Below are 24899 nucleotides of genomic sequence, written 5' to 3'. Positions count from 1 at the left end.
GTGGTGGTCAAGTAAAGAAACACAAGAAACACCCTCCCCCATCCTGCTGAAAGTGAAAGGAGCAGAGGGACAGGACAGGGATGGCAAAAAGGAAGTGTTGGTATTTCTGCCAGTCCACTGGGACCTGCATGCCCAGGAGGCCCTTGCATCACTCCATATCCTCCTTGCACCTAGATCATAGGTCCCCAGGTGCACCCCCAGCACCTTCCTCCTGCCCCATCCCTCCTGTAGGATCCCAGCTTTCCCTTCCTATTTCCCCCACTCTGCCAGCCCCCAGCACCAGGGCTCTGTGGTCTCACTCCTTTGCCTCCCAATTCAGTTCAACTGTGCTGAAATATGGGACATTCTACCTCCACAGTGCTTACCATCTTTCAACTATGGTGCTGCTGGGACATGGATTCACACAAAAAAGGAGATTCATATGGGTACAACACCATCCAGGAGTTAAGGGAACCTGTGTATTCCCACTCCATACTGAGATCCTTCATTACCACACCAGCACAAGGCCAAGCAACTCCATTTCCCCTTTCACCAGTTACATCCCCCATAGATATTTTTCCTCTCTAGAGGCAAAGGACTCTACAAGAACAGTGGGCAAGGAGACTCTGGAGGGGAGAGAACTGTGTTAAGCCTTACATGGTGAGCCTGTGCACAGGGTCACGTGCAGAAGGGCTTTCCCTGAACTCTGGCAAATACCAGTAAAGAAAATACATTAATCCACCCACTAAACACACTGGCAGTTCTGGCCCTGCTGCATGTTTGGACACTTCTGCTTGCCAGAGCAGCACTCTAATTTCTGCATGTTGCCTCCAGAAACAACCTGCATTTTGAACAGTCTTCAGTGCTGAGCCAAAGCTGGAGGAGACAAGGATAAGGGCACCACAGATGCATTCAGTTGCTGGGAGGCAGCCACGAGCTCTCAGCTGCAAAGTGGCTTTTACTGGCATCACCTATTTGCTCTGACACCTGATGCTCTACAAAGTATAAACAGAAAACACATCAGGAAAATAGTCAGGAAAACAGACAGAAGACTGTTATTGGGTTTACATTTTCCAGGCCCGATTTGCTGTGAATAATTGAGTTTTACTGCCAAAGTAAGAGGCACTGGGATCCAGAGTGAGACCTGGTATTCTTGGCAAATGGAATTAACAGTGGCAATGATAGCACATGGCTTGTACTGGAAGTGGGCAGACAGGGAAACCATGCTGAAAAGGTAATTTGTATTTTCTGAGGGTTCGGGTCCTCAGCTGCAAATTTCAACACTGAATCCATCACTGCTGAGACTTTTGATTAACAAGGAGCTCTCTCCTGAGTAGATGATTTTACTCCTCATAAAAGAAGTCTTATGGTGATGAATCAGGTTTTATATGAGGTAGTACAGCAATGAAAAATATCCCACCTTACTTGGGAAGACTCAATCCCTACCTACACTGGATTCTAGCTGAACAAAATCCATATGCTGCACTTCTTACAGACCCAGTTCAGTCACAATACACTTCTGTCTACAATAGCTGCAAGTTCTGCTCAAAAAAATGGTGCCTAAAATTTATTTCCATTGTGGCAGCATCTTGGTTTCTGAAAGCAGACTGCAGAGATACACACATCACCTCCATAATGTCACAGCTTTTAAAGCTGGCTAGACCTCATCAGATCCAAAGGTCCGTGGACACAATCAAGGCAAACTCCTCTTCAGTACCACCCTTGGAATTTCCTCATCCCAAATGTGATGGAGGCTTTTCCAGCCATTGTATTTACTGTTAATTTTATTTATGTTTCAACACAGCATTTGTGTCAACTTTTGTTCTAATTCAGGTATTGGGAATATGGGCTATAGGAGGGATGAGTAGATTCAACTTCATGGCAAAAATAATGAAGATTTCTTGATGCCCATGGTAGCTCTGTGTTGTACTTCAAGTGCAAGCTCATCCTCCATCTGTTTTCTTTTTTCCTATAGAGATAGATCTTGAAATAATAATGGAAAACAATATCTGAGCATTGCTTCTTTCTGCTACAGTCCAAGAACTATAAGCAAATACACCAGACTTGTTGGTCCTAACTAGTATTTTCTGTATGTCCACAATTAATGCAGTATATTAGTTAAAAGGCTCTCAGAGTGTACAAAAACTGAACAGAGTAGTAACTTCTGAGTTTGCTCAAATGGCTTATTAGATTCTCCTTCCAAGCCCAAGTTCACTTTTCCTTATGTCTTTTGATAACTGTAGAGGCTGGCAAGGTTGAAAGTTTCCAAAAGTGACTACCCAGAGCTTTAAAAACCCCAACAATTAAAATCCATGACAATTAAAATGGTCACTGTTCATGTGACCATGACTCAAGCTCTTCACATATCAATCACAGAAAAGAGGTCCCTTTCCCATTCCCTGATATGAACCTCCATCCCTGGAGCCTGCCAGTTGGGATAGGGATGGCAGGCTCCCAGGGCCCCATTCCCCTGCTACATGCTGCAGAAGACCCAGGGTAAGGGGTTTATCAGCTCTTTCTTGAACATTGCCCCAGCAAACCTAAAAGGGCTGATTTTGTCATCTTTTGTTACTTTTTTTCAAAGGTACACAAAGGAACGAGGGACTTGGGACTTGCTGACAGAGCCCAGCTTCTCCACAGCCTCAGGAAACATGGCCTTTGCCATCTCCTCTGAGAAACACACAGTGGGTCACATTTACACACTGTAAGTTTGGTATACATCCATTTCACCAAGCATGCCAACATTATGCATTCATTTGGCCCATGAGGTCTCCTCATTCATAAAATAAGTAAAAACAGAGTTCTGGCTACCCAATTGCTCTAATTATTTAAAGATGTTTCTGATGCTGGCAAGGCCTTTAGCACACATAATTCAGCCTCCATACCTTTCTCAAAAACTAGACAAACACATCAGTGTATTTTATACAAGCCTTACAGGACATTGGTTATTTTATTTACCTCAGGCCCATTTCAATGTAAGTGCTTTAAGCAGCTAAAGCCAAACAATGTTAACCCCCTAGCTGCCTTCCCATCCCAATCATACTTGTAACTTCTCTGTTCTCTCTGACTTCTTTTTTTCATGTATATATGTTTTTTTTGAATTTGCATAAGATTTTATTTCACAGAGTTTAAGAAACATGGAAAAACTGCAGACTTTGAACTCCACTGCCACTTGCTAGGAGTTAACTCTAACATGTGCAGCCATGAGCAGAGCCAGCACTGCCAGGCTGTGCGTGACATCTTGGGGTGTTGTAAGATTCTGCTCTCTGGTTCCTGTGGTAGCACTTGGTTGAAAAGGCTCGAGGGTAATTGCTTGAGAGCAGAAAACTTCTTCCTTTCTGTTTAAGCACCTGGATGGGATTAGATGTGACATAGGTACATGTTGTCTTGAAATAATTTAATTTGTCTGTTTTCTGTCCTTGTGTGTGGAGTCAGGGCTGCCCTACCAAGCCCACAGTGCTCAGCTGAGGAGACACATTCAGCACTTCCTGTGTAATGATCACAAGCCAATTAGTTCAGTCTTGTGTCTTATGTATTTCCCACTCATAACCTGGAGAGCAAACGATTTCATGGCTTTAGAAGACTGGCCACAGCCTCATGCCAGATGAGCAGTGTGTGTGCCTTGGGTCCCACAGGTGGGACAAAGATCTGGTCTGTGAGAAACTCTCTACATTCCACTGGGGAAAAAATTTTTTAAAGTTTAGATTTCTCTAAAAATTGTGCAAGCATATCTTGTTTTATAACATACCTGAAAAGTATTTTCTTTGCCTATGTCTACAGCAGTGAGCCAGAAATTCCTCTGGAATGCTGGGGAGATGAACAGAATGGGTTGGGCTGCAGCACACTCCTGCTCCACAGGATCTATATGCCTGTCAACCCTTTGCACAGACCTCTTGGAAGCAATTTATGGTCTTTGAAATCACCATCCTCTGCTCTCAATTAGATTTTGACCTGCTCTGTGAACACAGTAAAACCTTTCTCTCCCTTTTTCAACAAAAGTTTGACCTGTTCATGTGAATAAGTACAGAAAGGCCAGCTATCATCAAAAGATAATGGACCTCAGTCAGCAATGAACTTGTACTGAATTTGGACATATAAGTGTAAAAAGTGCAAAACTACAGCTTTCTCTGATGGTTCCCTCACAGCAGCCTCTTCTCAGATCAAGGGCCATACCAGTTGGTGAGCATCAAACACAGAACATGTGAGTTTATTTGCATTTAAAAATAGGGGAGCTTTTCCCTATGTCATTTACCTGTGAAAGACTGCAGGCAGAGAGAAGGAAGCATGATGAATCCTACCTTTTTGTGTTGGCTGAAATATGTATGTCCACTAGTTATGTTATTAAAAAATGTTTTTAAAAGCATTTAAAAATTATTGAAGTCAGATTTTAATTAGGATTAGATTAAGTGCAATGAGCTTCCCTTCAGTGAAGTCAGATTTTCAGCTGCCACCACCCAGCTGTTACCCAAAGCAATGTCTTTTAAATAAACACTGTGTACCTTGAAAATTCTGCATAACATATGACCTCAAAATGCAGATTTATTTAAGGGCCTGTAACTAAGGTCCATTTTCAAGTGTCTAGTCTTCCAGGTTGCTGCTACCTCTGTTAGAATATGCCAAACTTCCTTACTGAGTCTTGGCCAGATTATCTCCTCTGTCTGTGCTAACACTGCTTATATACATCATATCTCTCTGCTGTTTTATCTTCCAGAGTGAAAGTAATACCTGAGTAGGTCACTGAATTTTCCTCAAAAACTTAAGAACCTTCTCAGCTCTCTTTGACTCTCTGGTCTCATCCACTGGCTACTTCAGAGCACAGATAAGAGTTCTGCATTCTTTTGCTTTCAGGTTTTGTTTCAATGGGTCATGACAAATCCTGCTTTAACTTACTGAAAATACAGTACAGTGAAACTTAAAAACTACAATCACAAATACTACTAAGAGTTAGAAGAAAACTCAGGTGGAGGCCTCAGACTAGAAGCAATGGTGGCAGACATGAGCCCATACAGATACAGAGCACTTGTCCATCCCCTAGACAATCGCGCTCAAATACCTTTTGTCTTCAAATTAGTGGCTTCCTGACTGCACAGCCATCTCTTTTGCAAACAAATCTTTCCCTGTGACAAATCCCAGCACCAAAGTAGAGCCATTCAATGTGGCCTACCTCTTGTTTCTGCTCTTTGTGTTGCCAGCTCTTGGGTGGCTGGAAATTGCCTCTGTCAGGAAAGAGCACAGGCGATGACACTCAGAAATGTTGTGATAGAAAGAGACAGTCAGTGCCCTCCTCAGTGTCTTGTTTTGATACTCTTCAGTTCTCCATTGCAAGTGATAATGAGAGGCTGAATACCCTGAATAATAACAAACCAGATAGTTTTCTTTTTCTGCCCACTCAGTGTTTCTGCTCACAGTTCCAGGGATGCTCATTTCCAGGATGCCAGGTTGGCTCGCAGGCAGCAATGCAGCAATGTGCCACCCAGCTGGCAGCATTCTTGACCCTGAGCCAGGAGTGGAGCCAGCAAGGCTGGGAGAGTAAGGTGGGTGCAAAGTGGACAGGCTGCACCATTGCTGAGTTTCTGGAAGCAACAAAGCTCTGTTCTCACACCACTGCATTTGAGCAAAGTCCTGCCAGGAGCACGCTGGCTCTTTGCCCGTGGTACAATTTACCCACAAATAAGATAATTCATCCATGGAAAATGAAAAGTGGATCTATCAGCTGTTTCTTTTGTAAAACTGCCACCCTGCAGCAGCAACAATGAAGCATGACCTTGGTGTAGGTGCTGTAGCTCTCGCTTTGACGCCTTGTCGACAGCGTTCCACATGCCAACAGCTACAACCCTCAGTGAGCTGACACGGGTACCAGAAGCTGAACCTCAGGAGAGCTTTCTGCCTGTATCACTTATCCCAATCATCTGCTGTGTCTGGTTTCTCAGCTCAACACCAGCCCAGCTGGTTTGATGCAGTCCTGTTGAGTGCTCTGCAGGTGCCTTTGCCACCCAGCCATGGTTTGGGTTGTAAGAAGCCCAGTCTTCAGTCCTCTCACTTGTACTGGTTTGAGATCAAAATTCTCTGGCAACCCACTGACCTGAGACTGTAAAGCAATACAAGCAAATCAACATCCACACAGATTCCCATGGATTTCTGAAAATAAGCTGCTTGAATGGAAAGCAGCTAAAGACCAGTGAAGGTCTGTGCCCAAAGATTTTTGAGAATTTCTACCAGCATCTGCAGGTAAGGAGTTGTCATGGGGACTTCAGCCTTTCACCAGCACTGGGAAATGACACAGCCACTTAGCTAGAGAACCCCATTATTTAGATATTTGTCCCCTAGTACCTATATACCTCTAAACTTGTAGTCCTAAGGTCTTGGTCCTTTTGTCCCTTATTATCTGAATAATTTAACCTCACAAAGTCATAATAAAAGGGTGATGATATTCTGAAATTGTTAAATTGAATTAATAAGACTTGGGGGGTAAGAGGTGGTGTTTCAAGTTTTTCAGTAGATCTTCTAGGTAGAAGTGCTAGCAGATTTGCTGTCTGAAGAGGCTTTCTGCCAGTCCACTGCATCCTGCCTTGCATGGACTTACCATGGCAAGCCAGACTTTCTTTATCAAGAGGATCAAATGAATTATGGATCATTATATCTTGGTAACACAGTTGGAACTTGTTGATAAACTTTTGATATTGTACTGTTTATTAATATGCTGAGCTGTTACACAGTTTCTGCAGGTGCTGGAGTAGATATTTACAAGCACCAGGTAATCACTTTCCCCTTGAACTAAACCCATTTAGGGGATTGTTAAATCAGGAATTATATGTCTTTCTAATGTGTGTTTTGAAGTCAATCTTCAGTATGCTAGATTTTTTTTTCATCCATAATGACCTCAGATAAAACAATGTATGTCTGCCCATGGATGTTATCTATACACTTCTGAATGCCTAGATGGAATTGCAAATTATAGTTTACATTCCAGTACCTGGAATATGATACCATCACTTTCTGTTATAATGTCATAAATGCTATGATCTTGATAATCTCAATACATTTTTCTTCTTCAAGTTACCCAAGAATTTTAGGAGATCTGCATACAGATACTTAAAGAAATTACTTCTCTTGTATATCTCATTTGGCCAGGTCACACTTAACAAGTACCAGTTTATTAGCCTTTGAGAGCATTTCATTAAATTCTCACATCCAACTCCATCAGAAAGAACCTTCATGCCATACTTCTACTTCTCTGTGCCCAAACTGGCAGAGTTATTCTGTCACTAATCTTCTGACTTCAGGGAAGCTGCTGGGGGAATACGATGCTATTCTTGTAAGTAAAGGCATCACAGTCTGTCTCTTCAAAAGATACTTTTTCTCTTTAAACCTGATCTGCATCTGACTAATCTGGTAGTTAAAATCTCTAAGGCTGTGTGGTTTACTCTCATCTACTAGTTCTAGTCATTTCACTACAGTGCTGAAATGCATGGGGAGACTGAAAAAAAAAAAAATGAGCCACAACATCAGTTAAGTAAAGCTTCACAAAAGAGAAAAACTTGACAAATCTGACAGGCTAGTGCAAAAGGAGCATAGAAATCCCGACCAAAAATATGTGGGAGGGAACGTATATTTAAAATAGGACCGCCTAATTCAGCTGCTAAATCAGTGTAAGGAGCTCTGTATGTCTGTGTGTGCGGGAGGGAGAGGGAAAGACAGAGAGAGAGAGACAGAGAGGGAGAGAGGAGCAGAGGGAGGGAGGGGGGAGAGAGAGCAATGTGCCTTTCACAGAGCTCGGAGCTTGATGGGAATGTTTGATTAGCTCCTCTCTGAAAGAAAAAAGGTGTCCAGGCCTCCCTCTGCTGCCTGCCTCTCCTTCTCTAGAATAATGTTGGCTGGAGATTGGGGTACAGAAAAGCTTGGAAAAAAACCCACTTTCATACTGTGTGGAGAAAAGGAATAAAAAGTTGCACACCTCAAGCAAGGTAATTCTGATGTTGTTTTTCTGCTATATTTATTTAGGGGGGAGACGGGGAAGTTGTGTTTTTTGCCTGTTGATAATAGTTAAATATTTTCACTGCTGAGAAACTGTAGGGTCATAATGTTTTATTTAGCATTCCAGCTGTATGCTTAGGATCAAAGACCTAGGAAGATGAAGACACAAATGTAGAATGAAACTGTACTTTACTTATATATGCTTCATAAAGTATTTATGAAAGCATTAAGCCCCTACTGTTAAGTGGACACATATACTCACTGCCTGAACAGCAAGGGCTTAACTATGTGATAAAGAATGGTGTATATAAGCCACCACCAACAGACATTTATTCAAGCCTTCTGTACAAATAGTTTGTGATAGATAATGCAACTTGTTCCTCAGTTTAAAACTGTTTTGGTTTCAAGCCTTTTTCACAAAGTCTTTTTGATCAATAGGAAGGTGTGTGCTGTACCATTAATAAACACTACCTGGCACTGGGGAACACTAATCTCCAAGGCACAGAATGGAAAATGGTATTGTTCCAGTGGTGTGTGGTGTGAGCTCTCCTGGCAATGGGTAGATGCAGATGTATGAACAGTACAGTAGCCTAGACTCTATACATCCTTTTGTGCTGAGTGCTTGTTTTGGTGTGAGGCTCCAAAAATGAATAGCATTGTCAAGCCTGCCACAGCCGCTCAGCTCTCTGCAGAGAGATTAGAGTCTTGATAAGTCTCTTCAAAATGTGATTTCTCTCCAACTAGTACAAACATGAACCAAATGCCCCAAGCTAAATATCAGCTCTAGTTAAATTTTGTTCCTAGAGTTTATGGGAACTACACCACATTCAGAGCAGAAAGCAAAATTACACATTACAGAGGCAAATCCTCCTTAGAGCACATTGTTTTTTCTCTAACCTCTCCAAAATTTAAACAAAACATCAAAACAAGAAAACACACACAAAGAAAAGTTTGTTTAGATATCTTTTAAAATAGATTTTATTGAGAAAAGCCATGGAGTTGTATATGTTTATAGCTTGTGTTTATTTATATACATCCTGAAGTTAAAAACATTTTTCATTTGTCTACATTCAAAGAAAATCTGTTTTTCTGTGTTACCATCTTCTTCAAACTTTACTCAGTTCATCACTTGAATGACAGTCATGGCTGTAAGACTGATCTCTTTCAGAGATGCAAAGAGAACTCAAGCAAAAATAACTCCATTACAAACACATTAATTTTCAAATACTAAGTCAGTAACTTATATTAAATAGATTTATTTTGTTTGCATGTTTTATTTAATCCTTTGAGTTGTTGGGGTTGTTCTCACTGGGATGACAAAAAGGACTTCCTGTCTTTTAGTTATTCAGGATATTAAAAGTATATTTTTAAGAAGAAACTTAAATACTATGTATACTGCAAATATTGTGTTTCCACCTGTAGTAGTAATGTTGTGTTCTTCACTTGGTCTTTAATTGTTCCTACCTTCACTTAACATAAGACACTTCTTTCCCTCGTGGTATAATTACAGTTCTTAGCACTGACTGGTTGAACCAAGCAATTTTACTAGCTACATCTCACACTTGGAATGCAAGATACTCCACGTGCATTCTTTTTCATCTATCAAGGATGAGATCCTATAAAAGCCTTTCCTTTAGAGGAGGCATTAACAAGGTGCTCCCTTTTTACCTGGTTACTGACTTTCACAGAAGTAATAGGAAATTATTTACACTCCTTTTTGTCAAAATTAATTGGAGTATTTCTTAAAGGAGACTACCTGAGCCCCAGTGTGAACACAGAAGCTAAAAAACAGGCCAATTACTTCAAGTGAAATGTCAGAATTATCTATTATTTCTGGCCATTGCTTCTTAGAAAACATTGTTAAAAATAAACCTGAAGTTTATGTAACAATGGTCTGCCTGAAGAATTTTGAACTTTTTCCTTTTCCCCTCTGAACCACAAATAAGCTCTAGCCAGAAACTTCATGTGACATCTACTTCTCTGGACAAGCTGTGGCAGTGCCTCAGCACCCTCTCAGTGAAGAATTTCTTCCTAATATCTAATCTAAACCTACTCTCTTTCAGTTTGAGTTGATAGGTAAGTCATTTAAGGCTGGATGAAATGAGCAAGAAAAAGGGATAGCTCAGTTTATTACCTGCAGCTATGGCTGTATTCCTGAAAAAAGGTGCTGTGGCACTCGTGGACATGCACTGCCCATGAGCAGTGGGACTGGCAAGGGCAGGGCCAGAGCAGCGAGGTGTGTGCTGGCCATGGCAATTGGCTGGGCTGGAAGTGTCACTTCTGGATGGGAAAGGAAAAACAAAAGTCTGGGATTTCCTGGCAGCCCTAGAGAGATTTTCTGCCCCCCCCCCCCCCCCCCCCTCCCCGAAGCTCTGGATACATACTAGGACACCTCCAGCCTGCTGCAGCATCAGCTGAGATTTAGGTTTCTCATTCAGGGCACTGGGCATATATTATATCCTTCCTTCTGAAAACCTGTGCATCATACAGATCCCATTAATCTGTGTTGAAAAACAGAAACACAGAATTGCTAAACTGATGGTTTGGGGTTTGTTTGTTAGTTTGTTTTTTTAAACAAAAGAAAAACAATAATCATAGCATGTGTTGTACAAAAAGTCAGGGAGAACGCAGCTACAGTAGTCACGGGCCTGCCCTCCCCATCTTTCTCTTGTGGAGTAGATATTTAAGTCCAGAGTCGGAGCGAGAAATAGGTGCTTAACACCTACTTAGAGCACTTCAATTCCTCTTTTGAACTTGCCGGGGCACAAGGAGCCCCCTTGTCCCGGCGGTGCCTGGGGAGCCTGTGCTGGAGCTCAGCTGGGAGCTGGGACAATGCAGCCCCTGTTCTGGCCCGGCTGTGGCACAGAGACTGTAATTATCTCTCTCCTAATGACCAGCCAGGCAAGATAACAGTTTTCATGCTATGTTTAGAAAACAATGTCTCACTACAAATTGACGGTTCATTCGTCTGTAAAAGAGCCTCTCTAACAGTCCTAAAGCAGCTGTCACTCTTCTGCATCCCAGCTCCTTTATTTGCTGCACATTTCCCTCTTGGAAAACCTGGGTAAATGCTGCACAGGCAGCACAGCTTCCCGCTGCCACACAGGAGGCTCAGAAAGGCGCAGAAATGCCCAGAAAATCTGTAACTGTTCAGATTGTATCTCTGTTAGTAAATTAAGCTCTGTCTGTCTGTCTTGCCAGAGCCTGCATCGCCCCTGTGACCTCTGTAAGCCCCCAGCCCAAAGGGACTGCAGGCACCGCTGTGAGAGTGACACAGGGCTGGGGTAAAACTGCTTTGTGCTGACTCGTGATAATGCCCCGTGGAAAGCAAGGGATTTAAAAAAAAAAAAAACGGGGGATGTGAAGGGACTTGTTCAGCTAAGAGAGGAGCATGTATTGGTGATGAACTTTTCTTCCAGTGCTTTTTCTTTCCAGTGGCCCATAGACAAGTCAGGCTCTACTGAAGTTCTGAAGGCTCCAAATGCATCTATGGGGTAGCTGAGTGGCCAGCAGTGATTGCGGCTTGTGTGGGTACAGCTGCCCCAGCAAACACCAGCAGGTGCCAGGTTTGGGCAGTCCTGGCAGCATGGCACTCAGGGGCTAGGTACAAAAGTGTTTGCTCTGGGCTCTGCAAACTTTCTGCACCAACCCTCTTCTGGGGCAGCTCTACATTTAGTGGTGTCTGAGGGCTGCTGCCACATCCTCTGCAGGTGCCCTGCCAGCAGAGAACAGAGCCCATTCCCTCTCTGCAGCCAGCTCACCCTCGTCTCTCTTGCCATCTTCTCTGTTCTCCTCTGCAGCAGGACATGGCTGGGTTGCCTTGGGCTGCCTTTCCTCTTTGGGCTCATTTTTCAAGGACTGAGGCCTGGAAAAAAAAGCCAGAAAGTCTGACCAGAAAGAAAATTTCCCAATGGCTTGGAAGCATCAATATTTCTCATGAAAATTCATTTCAATTAAAAAAAATAAAAATAACACCATCTGCAGCTTTTTCCTTCCCTTCTGAAGCAGAGCACTCAAATCTATATCTCATATCCCAAACTGGAAACACATTCACATTCAGAAGAGTATTTATAACCATCTCTGGTTTATTCAAAATATCTAGGTTTAAATAGTTCTTAACATCAGTCTTGCTGTAGTGGCTGAACTGACTTTCTAGCAGCCACGAAGTCCATCCCATCCTTGCTTTATCTCCAGAACTCTGGAGTGCACGAAGAACACAATCGGTGTCAGCTATCCTTAATGTGCCTCATTCTACAGAACATCCCATGGACACAGATATAAAAAATACACTCAGCTTGCATTTGCAAACTGCTACTCAGCCTATCACCTTATAAAATATCTTTGTAAATGTGGCACATGTAACACAGCAGCCAACAGTCCTTCAGCTGGCAGCTTGTTTCATATGAAAAAAGCACATGATTGCCAAGTGACATTACACATGGGCCAAAATTTTCAGGAAAATTCTGAATGTTCTTGTGTAGCTTCATGCAGTCCTTTAATGTCCCCACCAGGATGATCTGGGGGTTTCCAACACCTTCAGGCTTGTACACAAAACTGTGGAAATTTTTACCTCTCAAAAATCCTTCATTTACAGGGAAGTTTGGACACGGCCATGTCTGTGCCTCTCGAGCTCCCTGCCAGGTTCCTTTAGGGACTCAGAAGGCTCCATTCTTTTTAGTTTCCCCCAAATACATCATTTACCCTTCAGCCCATAGAACAGGGGTGAGACATAGAGGAAAGCTGGCAGCAGGGCTGTGTATTCTGGCTGTGGACAACTTCAGTGAGTCAGAGCTACAAAAGGGTAAGGACTCCCTGAATACAGGGGTATTTTCACAGCTGCCAGCCAGCTAAGGATGGTGGAAGTCCCTCCTTCTCACCTCTTGTGCAATGCATCTTCCACACTTGAGAATTTTGTTCTTCTGGGCTTGGTTGAAGAAGTTTTAGGACATGAAGCACAGGAAGAAAGAGGCTGTCTGGAAAAGAGGCTACATGGGAAGGAAAGTAGTGTCCAGATGAAGGGGATGAGAGGTTAGGGAAGTTTAGAGTAGTTTCAATGGAACAACTTGGTACAAATGTTACAAAGGCAAATACTGGCATAACACAAGTCAGAAAAGCCTACTTGCACCCTGTTTTGGAGAAAGATTTTCCACCAAACTGCATCTTAAAATATGTGGTAATTTGGGACAGAAAGTTAGTCTTCTGTGGTTTACATCTTCTATTCTTATTGGTGAAATCTGTATGTAGAAAAAAATGCATAGATTAGGCAATAATTAGATTTGAATAGAAGCTCTTATGATAATCTCCTAAAGCCAAAGTTCAAAATTCCTGAGCATGGAAGTAGATTATGCAATACTGAGGACTGCAGGCCTAGTTTGTTTTCAAAACAAAAGACCACAAATTACAAGATCCTTCTTCCAGTCCATGTGGTTTCCCTTTTTGATCTTGGTTTCTCAGAAACAGAATCCTGTGATTCATCTCTATGCAAAATCATATTCTAATATGCAAAGTTAGTAAAACAGTGCTACATTTCTCAGCAATTTCTTGCTGTACCTACACTGTCACAGTATCCAGGACTGGTCTCTGAAGGTCTCTTTGCCACCATATTTTCTAGCTCTTCATTTCCCTTCCAGGACATTCAGATACTGGGGAATTTTTGAAGCTTGGCTATTCCTCATGCTGTCCACATGACCCATATGTTAGAGAGACCTCTCCTGCCAGTTGCCAGGGGCTGCCAACACACTTGCCATAAGGCTGCACAGCTTGGCCCTGCTGTGTCATGTCTGTCACCAGCACCTCCACCAACAGCACGTCTTCAGGAAACCAGCACTACCCATAACAGCCTCATTTATAATGCTGGCATTCATTCTAATCCATAGCTCACTTTCCTCCCAAAAGCAGCTTGGAGCTCCAAGACATCCTCTTCAGTCATTAAAAATGGAAACACTACTCACAGCTCCATGGTTTTCAAACTGTTCCCCAGAACAGCCTGGTCAGGTGAGAGACATCAGCCTGAGATGGGCTGCAGGTGGGCTGCAACCAGCACCAGCTGGGGGGAAACAGCTGAACAGTCTGCAGCAAAGCCAAAGCAGCAATGACTGCTGGCTGGGGAGAGTCATGGGCAGGGCAGGGCAGGGAGCAGGGTGGCCATGCAGAATGTCCTGGGATGTGGGGTTGGGCATCCTGGCCCTAAGCAGCTGACCCTGAAAGAAGACAAGCAATTTGGAAGTCCCAACAAAGCAACAGTAGAAGATGACTCAGGGGCAGAAGGTGGTTTGGGGCTGTTTTCTGATTTGCATTTGGTAGCAACTTCCCTTGCAGCACAAGTTAGTCTTTTCTAAACTAACAGTATCAGAAAGATATTTGATAGAGAATGCTTGGAGAAAACATTTCCAAACAGAAGTAATACTTCCTGATTTGCTGAAGACATTTTGTAGAAGATGCTTCCTTGATCAAGTTGTCATTACGAAACATAAATGAATTTCACCACTTCCTGCCTTACTTCAAACAAGTGCCACATGCCAGAATAGTACCAGATTAATTTTTTCTTGATTACAAACATTTTCTGAATCCTTATCCAATCAGTCCATACTTTGGCATAGGACATCACTAATAATACAAACTGTAGGAGATACTGGATTGATACAAGTTTTTTGTGAGTTGTAGAAATTTACTAGCATGCTTAAAGATGAGTTTCACTTTTGATCTATATAGATATCTATAAATAACTATATATATACCTATATATATGCATACATATATAGAGATATATAATGTATAAAGAGATATATCTCTATATCTAGATATTATATATATCTAGGTATCTAGATACATAATTCACTTTTGTAGTAAATGGTTATGTGTAGCTTTAAGCAGAGAGTAAATATCTTGAAGTGTCTCTAAATTTCTGCTTCTAAGTTTCTACCTTTAAAAAAAAAAATGTTGTTTTGTTTGAACATGCAACAGAAATTCCAAAACCATCCCCAGGGTTATGTGCAGTTTTTTCAGTGCCTTTAACAGAAATTCTTTGCTTTCAGACTAAATATGTACCTTCAGGGGAATTCTGACACATGACACTAGTTCTTAGTTTGCAGGCAGCACAATAGCAAGGTTACTCAGAGCTCTTTACTGTGCATCCAATCTGAGAAACCATGTACTGCACTTTAAAGTCACTTAGACTTGTTTAAACAATTTGTTGGAAATAGCAAATGGCACATTTTCTAAAATAAAAAAAAATATAATAAAAAGAAAGCAAGAAAGAAAGAAATGTGGCCACAAATCTCATGCTACAAAGCTAGCACAGCCCTCCAGCACTGCTGAAGAGCAAGTACTCTCCTCTTGGGAAAATGGGAGTGCCAGAGATAATGGCACCTGGCTGGGGTCTGAATGATGGTAAGTAGAAGTCAAATTAGAAAAGCAGAAGTTTACCCGAGAGTGAGGAGGGCAGATACATGAGCAGACAAAAACCATGGTGGAGAGGAGAACAGAGGGAGGAAGTTTTATGGGCAGAGATTCACAGGTTTGAGCTAAGAGCAATTCCCAATGAGGCATGAAAGCCATGCATCAAAATGAAAAATTAATGCATAATACATTAGCAGAAACCAGGAAAGTACAGTGTAATGGCCCCCAACGAAATCATCATCTAGATAGCCTAAATTATATTTTCTCTGTGGGTGGGTGACATATTCTAAATGTATTTCTTCCTTTGCTGGAAGGGGCAGGTCAAACCAACATAATTGATGGTTTTCTTGTTGAGACAGATGAAAATGTATAATCATTGCAGTTTTATTTAAGCTCTGAGAAAGGTCTGGCAAGTTAAATCACACTGTAGTCTTAAATAAATTACTTTCTTCTGAACGAGCTCTGTGGAAAGTAGAGAAGTCATCATCACTGTTACTCCAACCTTATGTTTTAATTTCAGAGCATTGCATGAACACAAAATGAGTAGCACAGGGCTGCTTGCATGTTTCTATTTGTCTCTAAATTTCTGGGTATATCATGTCTTCATTATACCTACCTGAGTGAGAGCTATTTTGAGCTAAATTTCTCTTGCCAACCTAAACATAAACATTTTTTCAATCACCTCGGAATAAAACAATTCCTGTGCCCAAAATGCAACTTAGGTAGAATTCAGACCTCTGAATCCACCCATACCTCACTTCAATGACTGGAGAATGACTGGAGACTTAATGTGGGACTCACATGGCCATGGAAAGCACCAGGCAAACAGGCTGTGGCTACTGTGGCTTGGAGGTAAAGGAGCAAGATAATGCAAAGACTCTTCAAGGGAAAAGCTCAAGCTGTCCCCAGACCCAGAGACTCCTTTAATAGTGACCCCCTTTTTCATTTTACTAAACTCACAACTGCTAAGTGTGTGACACACAATACTTCTTACAACCCCTCCAGCACAGGGGAAAGACCTGCAGCCACAGAAGCCTGGGTTTCCTTGTCAGCTTTCTGAGACACTGAGATGCTGGGTAAATAAGCAGAGTGTGCTACAGTGCTCTGAAGTTCTGCTCTGCTTCCAGGAAGCATTTTTGTGTTCTTTCATATATGAAGGAAAACAGGTGAGCATTCACTCACCTTTTTGTCACAGCAGTAGGTGATGAAGCCTATGATATTTTTAAATTCCTGGATGCTTATATTCTGTTTCAGACCCCACAAAGGGTACAGTCTATCCTCCTGTGCAGAGAAGCTCACCTCACAAAGTAACACCTTGGATCTTACATTTTGTGACCTGGCCTGGTACTCCTACAGGTCAGCCTAAGCCTCCAAAATGAACTACAGCTATCAATCAATGAAACTAAATCACGTGTGGCAAGTGCTAGTCATATCACCTAATGTGCTCCAAAATGAACAGTTCTTGCACTGCCAAGCAAGGTACAATACCATGAGTACAGAGTATGAGCACGAAACAAATAAAGGGTTAAAAAATAACAAAAAATAATTATTTTCTTTTAAAGAGAAAACAAAAAAATCTGTAATGTTTTCCTCTAGGAGACGATGATCAGCTCTTGTTTATCCAAACCAATTTACTCACACCTACATCAAGCCCACTTGATTTTCCCAAAAAGGGCACATATTTAACTCCACCCACAGTGCTTAGAGATCATGCTGTTAACTCCATGCTACTTGCTCCAATAACTTTCAGACAAAGTCCACTTCTGTTTTTCTTTATGGTGCCAGTGTTGCTGAGATATTAGAAGCCCTTGAAAAGGGGAACAATGACACACACTATTATGGTACAAAGAGGGTATACAAATTATTTTTTGTGGCACAGGAGATTACAGGAGATAAACTGCTTACTCCTGCAGAGGCAAAGCACATGGCACCAGCAAAGAATTTCAGCTTGCACGTGGAACGGACAGCAGTGCCTGACACCAAAAATCAAGGACTTTAAATCTGCACTTCCTCCAGAAAATGTAGCAGTTTGCCATACAGTTTATATGTGACAGTTTATATGCATTTAAACCATCTGTTTGCTTGTAGTATGTAGCAGCTCTCTCAGATCCTTGTGAAAGTCAAGTTGCTAATAAAAGGTCGGTATAAAAATCTTACTTTATATACAGAAAGAATAGTTTGCTAATTCTGTCTCTTCACTAACACTGAAGAGTTTTCAAGTGTTTATGGTCAGGAAAAAGTAATCAACGTTCTTTCAAATAGGACTTTGATTTTTTAAAAGGTAAAATATCAGGGGCACTGGGAAACACCGAAGGAGATACTCCTTACTGCATTTGTACTTAGCAGGAATTGAAGCACATGTTAAGGTAATGCATATACTTAATAGCTTTTCTGGTATAAAGGCAACTTCTGTTATGACATTCTGAAAGATTCAGATGGGAAAATATACTCTGATAAATAGAGATCAAGCATACAGTTTAGGAGATTTTATGGAGAGTAGTCACTACTTCCCAATTTTGACTGGTACTGTAAATATTGCCTTAATATAAATCTGATTAGGAGAAAACTCAGCAAAACTCGTGCTCCAGACTAGTACAAAATAGAAAAGTTTCAGTTTGTTTTAATGGTATCTATTAATTTTGTAAAGGAGAAAAGGAAGTACAGCTTTATATTTAACAGCAAAGTAACATTCTTGATCTACAGATAAAACATTGCCAATGATTGACCTCTCAGTAGAACTACAGACTAAAATGTCTGTTGTAAGCATGGGTTGGAGCCCTGCTTTCCCTTCCCTTCCCAGAGAAACAAAAAACCCCACTGCTTTTTTCCTAGCTGTTGCTCCCTTTACCAGTGTGAAGGAGCAGATGCCATGCCAGTTCACAGTATAGATCTCACACAGCTTAAATCAGGTGACACCCTAGGCATTCAATACAATGAATGCACACAGATTTCCCACAACAGAAAGCCTGGAGCTTCTATGCCTGATACTTAATAGTCAGCAATGTAAATCCTCCTGTGCATTTCCCCATGTGACAGCTCAAGGTCTGAAGGCCAGGACCACCCCTTGGAGTATTGTCACCAGAGCTGTGTCACAGGATGTCCCTGCATTTCTCCTGATATGCCAGCGCCTGATGTAGAAATTAATATAGTGGCAAAACCAAGTTTCTTTACTATTATAATTTATTTCCATGAGGATGCTAGTATAACCTGCACCACCAAAGATAGAGAGTCCACAATAAGATGCTTTCCTGTTTAGCTGTGACAGCAAAACTGATAAGTAAATCTAAATGCTTCCAGTATCTTTCTTACTGATAAACATCTGTTATTGCAGGCTAAGGGGTCTGCTGAACTGTGCTGAACCCTTGACAGGCTTTAAGTCTTAAATCCTTTTAGATTTATTGGGGTTTTTTTCCTGCACTGAATTCATAATAATTTAGGAACAAAAGCCCACTTTCTGTTTCCTTGAAGAGCAATGCCCACCAGCCAGCTAGGTAGAGAATGCACTGAAGGCAAGCCTAGGGCACTCCACCCAGGAGGACTGGGATGGCTCCTGGGGTGGCTGGCCATGCCCTGGGGACAGCAGGGCTTCAGGAAGCAATGGGAAGTCTTGTGCAGCCCTGGGGGTACAGGTGTTACATGTTTTGTAAGACAGGAAAAGTTAGGCAGTGTTGGACCCTCTCCACACAGCACACCCATGAAGGCAGATTTTACATGGATGCTTTATCATCTCAGATCTGTTCTACTCTTAATTAAACAGGTGATGACAACATCCCAGCACCAATGCAAATATAATCAGAAAAAGGTTGCACAAATCTCTTTAAATAAAAATATTGATGCTGAATTCATTCACTGCAAATTTTGGAAAGGCTCATATTAAGATGTCTTTTGCAAAGTCTAAGCCAGTGACAGTACAATGTTTAATGGTGCATGGTAATTCTGTAAATGAATTGCAACTCTTATTCTGCCTCTTCTTTGTCTGCAATTGACCTGAAGTGAGAATTCCCTGAAGGGTTGCAATTATTTGATACCTCTGAAGTGTTAATGAGTTGAAATATAAAAGGGAGGAGAAAAGCATCTAAGTTTCTCTGAGCACTCTTCTACATCTTGCTGCTAATTTCTTTTTTCAGCTTCACAGTGGAAATAAACTGCAGTAAATGCTTAAAAATGGATTTTTGCTCCAAAAGATGGGCTATGTTTTAATAGAAACTAAGCATGAGAGCAAAATATCATCACTTAACTGAACTTGCTGATGCGCTTATACAGCCTGGGTCATCCCCACTGCACTGCCCATCTTTTTTTAGGAAGACACAGTGACCATGGTCCATACCCCTGGATTTCAGTGACTTCTGAGAAAGCTCTGCTGCTTTCAGCTTGAGCAGCCTAGCAGGAAAACTTTTTCAGAGAGATCACCAAGGAAAGACATTGTGCTATTAGGAAGTGGCACTGTTAGTAGGTCCTGGTACTTGAAGTTCTCCAACTGTAGCACAGAAGCAAAAATCAGAGGTGGATCTGCTCTATGTAAAAAGAGTTGTAAATTATATAGACCCAGAACTGGCTGAACTCAGTTTAGATTAGCATACTATTTTAGTCACCCTCACACATAGCAGGTGGCTTCCTTGAAAAAGAAGAGCAATTAAAGTAAAAATATGGAAATATTATATATGAAAAGAGAATATGGAGATTATTTTTTTCTCTTTCTCTCCTGTATCTGCCTTATTCTCTAAATTTCCTTCTGGGGTGACCAAAGCTCTGCTTCTGAGTATATTAATGGCTATGTGATATCTTACTTTCCCTGGCCATATGCAGATTTAACATTCTTATTTAACATTCATATTCTCTTTCTGGATAGCTAGTTCTTTCATTTTTTTTTCTTTTTTTAGTACAAATCTTTGCATTTGTAAGCATGTAATAAATTTCTCTGATGATCAAGTTTATTTTAATCCTTGAGATTCTCCCTGTACCACAGAAAAATATATTCTCCCTTTCAGACTTTTTACTGTATTTGTCAAATATTATATAGTACTTAAATGACTCTGATTAACTATGAGTGCTCGACACAGAATTCCCTCAACAATTATGGAATAATAGCAAAAGCAGCAGGTGATGCTCAGGAAGGGCTGAGAGGGGTTATCTCTGATAAGTCTGAATTCTTGTAGCCTGGCCAAGGGCTTCAGGGATGGCAGGGGTCATGAACTATGTATGCAGACCCAGAAAAAAATGTCTTCCAGATGTTCTGATCGAATCCTCTTATTCTCAGGTGCATGTGCGTGTACACTCATACACATCCTCAGAAAAGGAAAGAAACCAGTAATTTGGCTCACAAAAGATGGAAAAATTGCAAAATACTTATGCAACATTTTCAAGAGTAAATGGGTTTGTTTATATTCCCATATCTATGTGAGATTACCTGGTATGCTTTGATGTGCAGAAAATATGATTCTGTGATTATTTCTCAGAAGAGCAGTGAACAGATTTGAATGCCAGATGTCAGAGCATGTCCATGCCCATCATGCCCTCTCCTGACACTGGCTTCTGAAATAAGTTTGCAAATAAAATCTTGGTTTCTGGAGAAAAAGACAAATTTTGGAGAGAAGTAAAAAATTAGTCCATGGGAGTGTGACAGCCCAAATACATTCTCCTCAGGGGATATCAGTTGCTCTAAAAAGTGTAATAAGAGGATGCAGCATGTGAGGACTATGAAAGGTTACAGAAGAGGGCACAGTCCCTCTTCCCCCACCATACCTCCAAATGCAGCCTGACGTGCTCTTCTTTTCCTTTTCAGTGCTCCTTAGCAACACATCCAGATTTTGCTATACTCACCATGAAGGCCACAGTCATTGCAACCTTCTTTGGTAAGTACTGATGTGCTGCAATTAGTAGTTTATGGGTTTGTACTCTCCCATCCTGGATGCCCAGTGGCTACTGACTAATTCTCTTCCCTTTGGACTCCACGGCTGATGAAGCTCTCATGGCAGGTGTAAGCCTTGGCACAGCTTTCAGGAAGGGTTTTACACAAATTTCTTGACTTTGGCATAGAAAAAATACTAATTACTTGCAGAGATATCCAATTATATAACAGTTACATGCAGTCCACATCAGGTGGGCCTGAAAAATGTCTGTAATGTAGATTCCCTCTAAAGAAAATTCAGCTCTTTCAATTCTCCCTGTTCTTGTTCTTTCCATGAACAAGAGGTACCAAAAGGTTATATATGTGTCTTATTTTCTTTCCCCTGGCAGTTAGACAGGATCTCACTTTTTGGGAACATGTAGAAACTCCAGAACTTGCAATTCATCTTACATGAACACTCTGGTTGTTACATTCCCAGACAGTATTCCCTCTAGCTGTTATCCTCAAGTCTGTCAGGACAGTTGTTCTTAGTTCAAATTCACAGCAATCTATGTAGTTCTTCTACATAAATTATACTAGATTACTTTCCCCACATTAGATTATACTGTAACATTCCAAGTAATTGAGATATTGCATTTTATTTTCCACTCATGCTTTCCTTTTTTTTTAAAATCTAACTACAATTTTGCCATGGTTACACAACTGCACTGGTGACAAAAGGCCCAAATACTGCACCTATGCATTGTCACTTCAGACTGCTTTAACTTCTGAGCAAGTTCTAGGTGTGATCAAATCTACAAACTCTTTGTATTCAGTCTAGGGGGAAAAGAGCATAAAAGGCAGAAATTAATTCTGTTGAATATTCTAGTAAGGTTAGTTTAACACATGATAAAAGAATCAGATGACACATCATGGAGAGCTTCAATTCCCTTTGAAAGCTCAGAGAAGGGAAAGGTGAATAGGAAAGTCAAGACACTTGTAATGCAGTTATCAATTATTACCCATAATACAGTGCTTATAAAATAAGCACAGACAATGAAGAGATCTTGTACATCATCACTCAGCAAGTAAATATAACATGGTAAACCAGATGCATATTAACATCATATGTGCCTTTTGCTATTACACTTTTCAAATAATAATCCTGCTTACTGAAGAAAATGAGTGCCCTTTCTGGGACATGCCACCCTAGAACCTCACATGGTCTGTAATACTGCCCAGTATCCCACACCTGCTGCCACCATTGAGTGAAATGAAGCAACACAAAATTACAGAATTACCTTCCCAAAGGGTATTAAGAAGAACTTTTGGCTTCCAAATAACCAGTTGCTTTATGCACAGAGCACACTGTTTCATTAACATCCCTATCACACCAATTAAAAAGAGTTCCCACTGCTTGTGGAAATATTTTTTGTGGTTTTCTGGACCACATGGACTCCATGGAATCTTTAGATAGTGAGTTTCATATATGAATATGTGAACTGAACTGATCTTTAACCCCCTTCAAAGAACCTCCCCACAGCAGGTGCAATCTTGACTGCAAAGTTAACCACCAAGCAGAAACCTAGATGTGGCTGGGAATATTCCTGTTTCAGATTTTCAACCTGTTGATGCAAATTTGAGAAATCTCATGCAGAGGAGCTTGTTGTGACTGATGTTGATAGTCCATGTTGTTCCTGATATTATGTTTATTTGTTCTAGGTGTGTTTCTTACATGTACATACACAGCCAAGGAAGCCACAAAGAAGACAAAAAAGGCCAAGCTATGTAAGTGGTCTCAGTATAACTTTTGCTGTTTTACAGCAGACATATTCAACACATAAGAAAGGTGCAAAGTAAGATTATATTCTGGTAACTCTTCACAGCTGTCTAGAGTCATTGGCATTACATGTTAGCTAAAAGATCCTTTTATTGAAAACAAATCACTAAGTAAAGTGTGTGCCACATAATATTTATAGAGGGAAAAATTTGTAATTCACTACTAAAATGTATCTTCATAGGTCATTAGATACCACACAAAGACCAAAGCAAGCACTAAGGTTTTCACAGAGAGAAAGTGAAATGGACCAGCTGTAACAAAAAGCATATGTAGCTGATTAGTGTTGAGGCAAGAGGTGCATCTCTGCACAAGGATGTTTAACTTCCAGCTATCCTGCTGCAGGAGCATTTCTGTGCACAGATTACTGTGTTCATGTAGCTGATAAACAAGCCTGCTGCGAGCTTGTAAACTCACTTAAATCCCTTGCTCAAAGTAAATTGCATCCAGCAAAAAGTTTTAAAAATTAAGGGCAAGATAATGGGCTGTGACTTCAGCCTGACATTGCAGATGGCACAGAGATGCATGAGCACAGCAGGAGGCTTGGGGAGCGTTCCCACCCCCTCCTTCCCACGTGTTAACCACAGGCTGGGTGACTACACTTCTTTCTCTCTCCAGCTAAGTGTCATAACAGATATTTCCTTCAGAGAAGCAAACACTGAAGGTCAGAAATACCCACAGGCTTCCTTATTCCATCCTTAGTTACTGCCACATCCCTTGGCATAGGGATTATTACATGTTATGTTTTAGATGCAGAAGACATAGATGTCTTGTATCCCAAAACCACTGATATGAAGGCTTAGGAGGAGGGCATCTCTGTCACTCAATTACTCACTGTGTCATGACAAGATCACTCAGCCATGAAAGCATTCAACCTGACTTTACCAAGATTTTGCACTCACAGATGTACCCCAGATTGATTGTGATGTCAAGGCGGGGAAGATAATCAATCCAGAATTCATTGCAAAATGCCCTCCTGGATGTCAAGATGTAAAATACCGTGTTTATGGCACAGACATTTATGCTTCTTTTTCCAGTGTCTGCAATGCTGCAATTCACAGGTGAGTTGAAATGAGTGAGGCACTCAGACAAAACATTTCAGTGCAGGAAGCTTCTGACTTCTCAAATTCTTTACACTTCCCACTTCCTTGTAAGTTTAATTGCAGGCTGATGTAGAAAACCTGAGAGAAAGTACACGTGTGATGGAATGGATCCATTCTTACAAAGTGCTGTCAATCCTGTATTCCTATAGAAATTAGTTTGAAGAAGTTTATCAACCTTTGGGAAAGTATCTTGAGATTTCCAGATCTCTCATTCATGCATAACAAATTACTATTGTGCTATTATCATTCAAGTGGAAGATAGAGATGGAGCTGCTACTACTAATAAATCTTCAGAAAAAATAGGCACATCACCAGTGATGAATACATATAACTCTCATGCTTCTGGGACTGGTTTGGTTCTCTGGGCTTGAATTTAACTGTCCTTGACATCAAAGACTGAGTAATGTGCTTTCCTGCCACATAAAAGGACGCTGCACAAGGAAATGAGTAACATAAATTTTGTAGCAAAAGTTTTTCAGAGTTTTATTAGCCATGTAAGAATGTGCATAAAATTCTGATGGAGAATAACTGCACAATCAAAACACACTGCAGTTGAAGGCAGGATGCAGAGGCAGGGTGTATCCAACTAAAATGCAGCAAGAAGCTAGAAAGCCTGATTGACAAACTGACTTAGCTTGGAGTTATTTGAGCTGGTGCTGTGCCGGTTCTGTGGAACAGCAGGGGTGAAGTGGGACAGTCGAGGCTGGGGAGCTCCCCCCTGGGCTCTGCACTGCTCGGTGCTAGGGCTGGGTGCCACAGGGCTGCCACCTCCCGGCTGCAG

The 24899-nt window shown here is 41.2% G+C and overlaps 1 protein-coding gene and 1 long non-coding RNA gene across 2 annotated transcripts in view; one reads left to right on the top strand and one right to left on the bottom strand.

The window, feature by feature from the left end:
- Positions 1 to 4292: 4292 nt before the first annotated feature.
- Positions 4293 to 21173, bottom strand: LOC306812108. Its single transcript, XR_013776798.1, has 6 exons — positions 20759 to 21173; positions 13073 to 13187; positions 12831 to 12938; positions 11715 to 11818; positions 10338 to 10454; positions 4293 to 6067 (listed from the first exon to the last, which is right to left on the bottom strand). It is a non-coding gene; the product is annotated as an uncharacterized lncRNA (long non-coding RNA).
- VIT (vitrin) overlaps positions 7671 to 24899 on the top strand; it is a 51768-nt gene continuing 34539 nt past the window's right edge. Inside the window, exons 1-4 of the mRNA XM_079326375.1 lie at positions 7671 to 7943; positions 21134 to 21203; positions 22901 to 22966; positions 23920 to 24076. Of these exons, the coding sequence (XP_079182501.1) occupies positions 21173 to 21203; positions 22901 to 22966; positions 23920 to 24076 (254 nt within the window). The 5' untranslated portion in view covers positions 7671 to 7943; positions 21134 to 21172. The remainder of the gene's footprint in view (positions 7944 to 21133; positions 21204 to 22900; positions 22967 to 23919; positions 24077 to 24899) is intronic.

The sequence above is a fragment of the Erithacus rubecula genome (assembly GCF_903797595.1).
Source record: "Erithacus rubecula genome assembly, chromosome: 2".
Classification (NCBI taxonomy): Eukaryota; Metazoa; Chordata; class Aves; order Passeriformes; family Muscicapidae; genus Erithacus; species Erithacus rubecula.
Note: the sequence above shows the minus strand (reverse complement) of the source record. Positions and strands in the feature narration are given on the sequence as shown.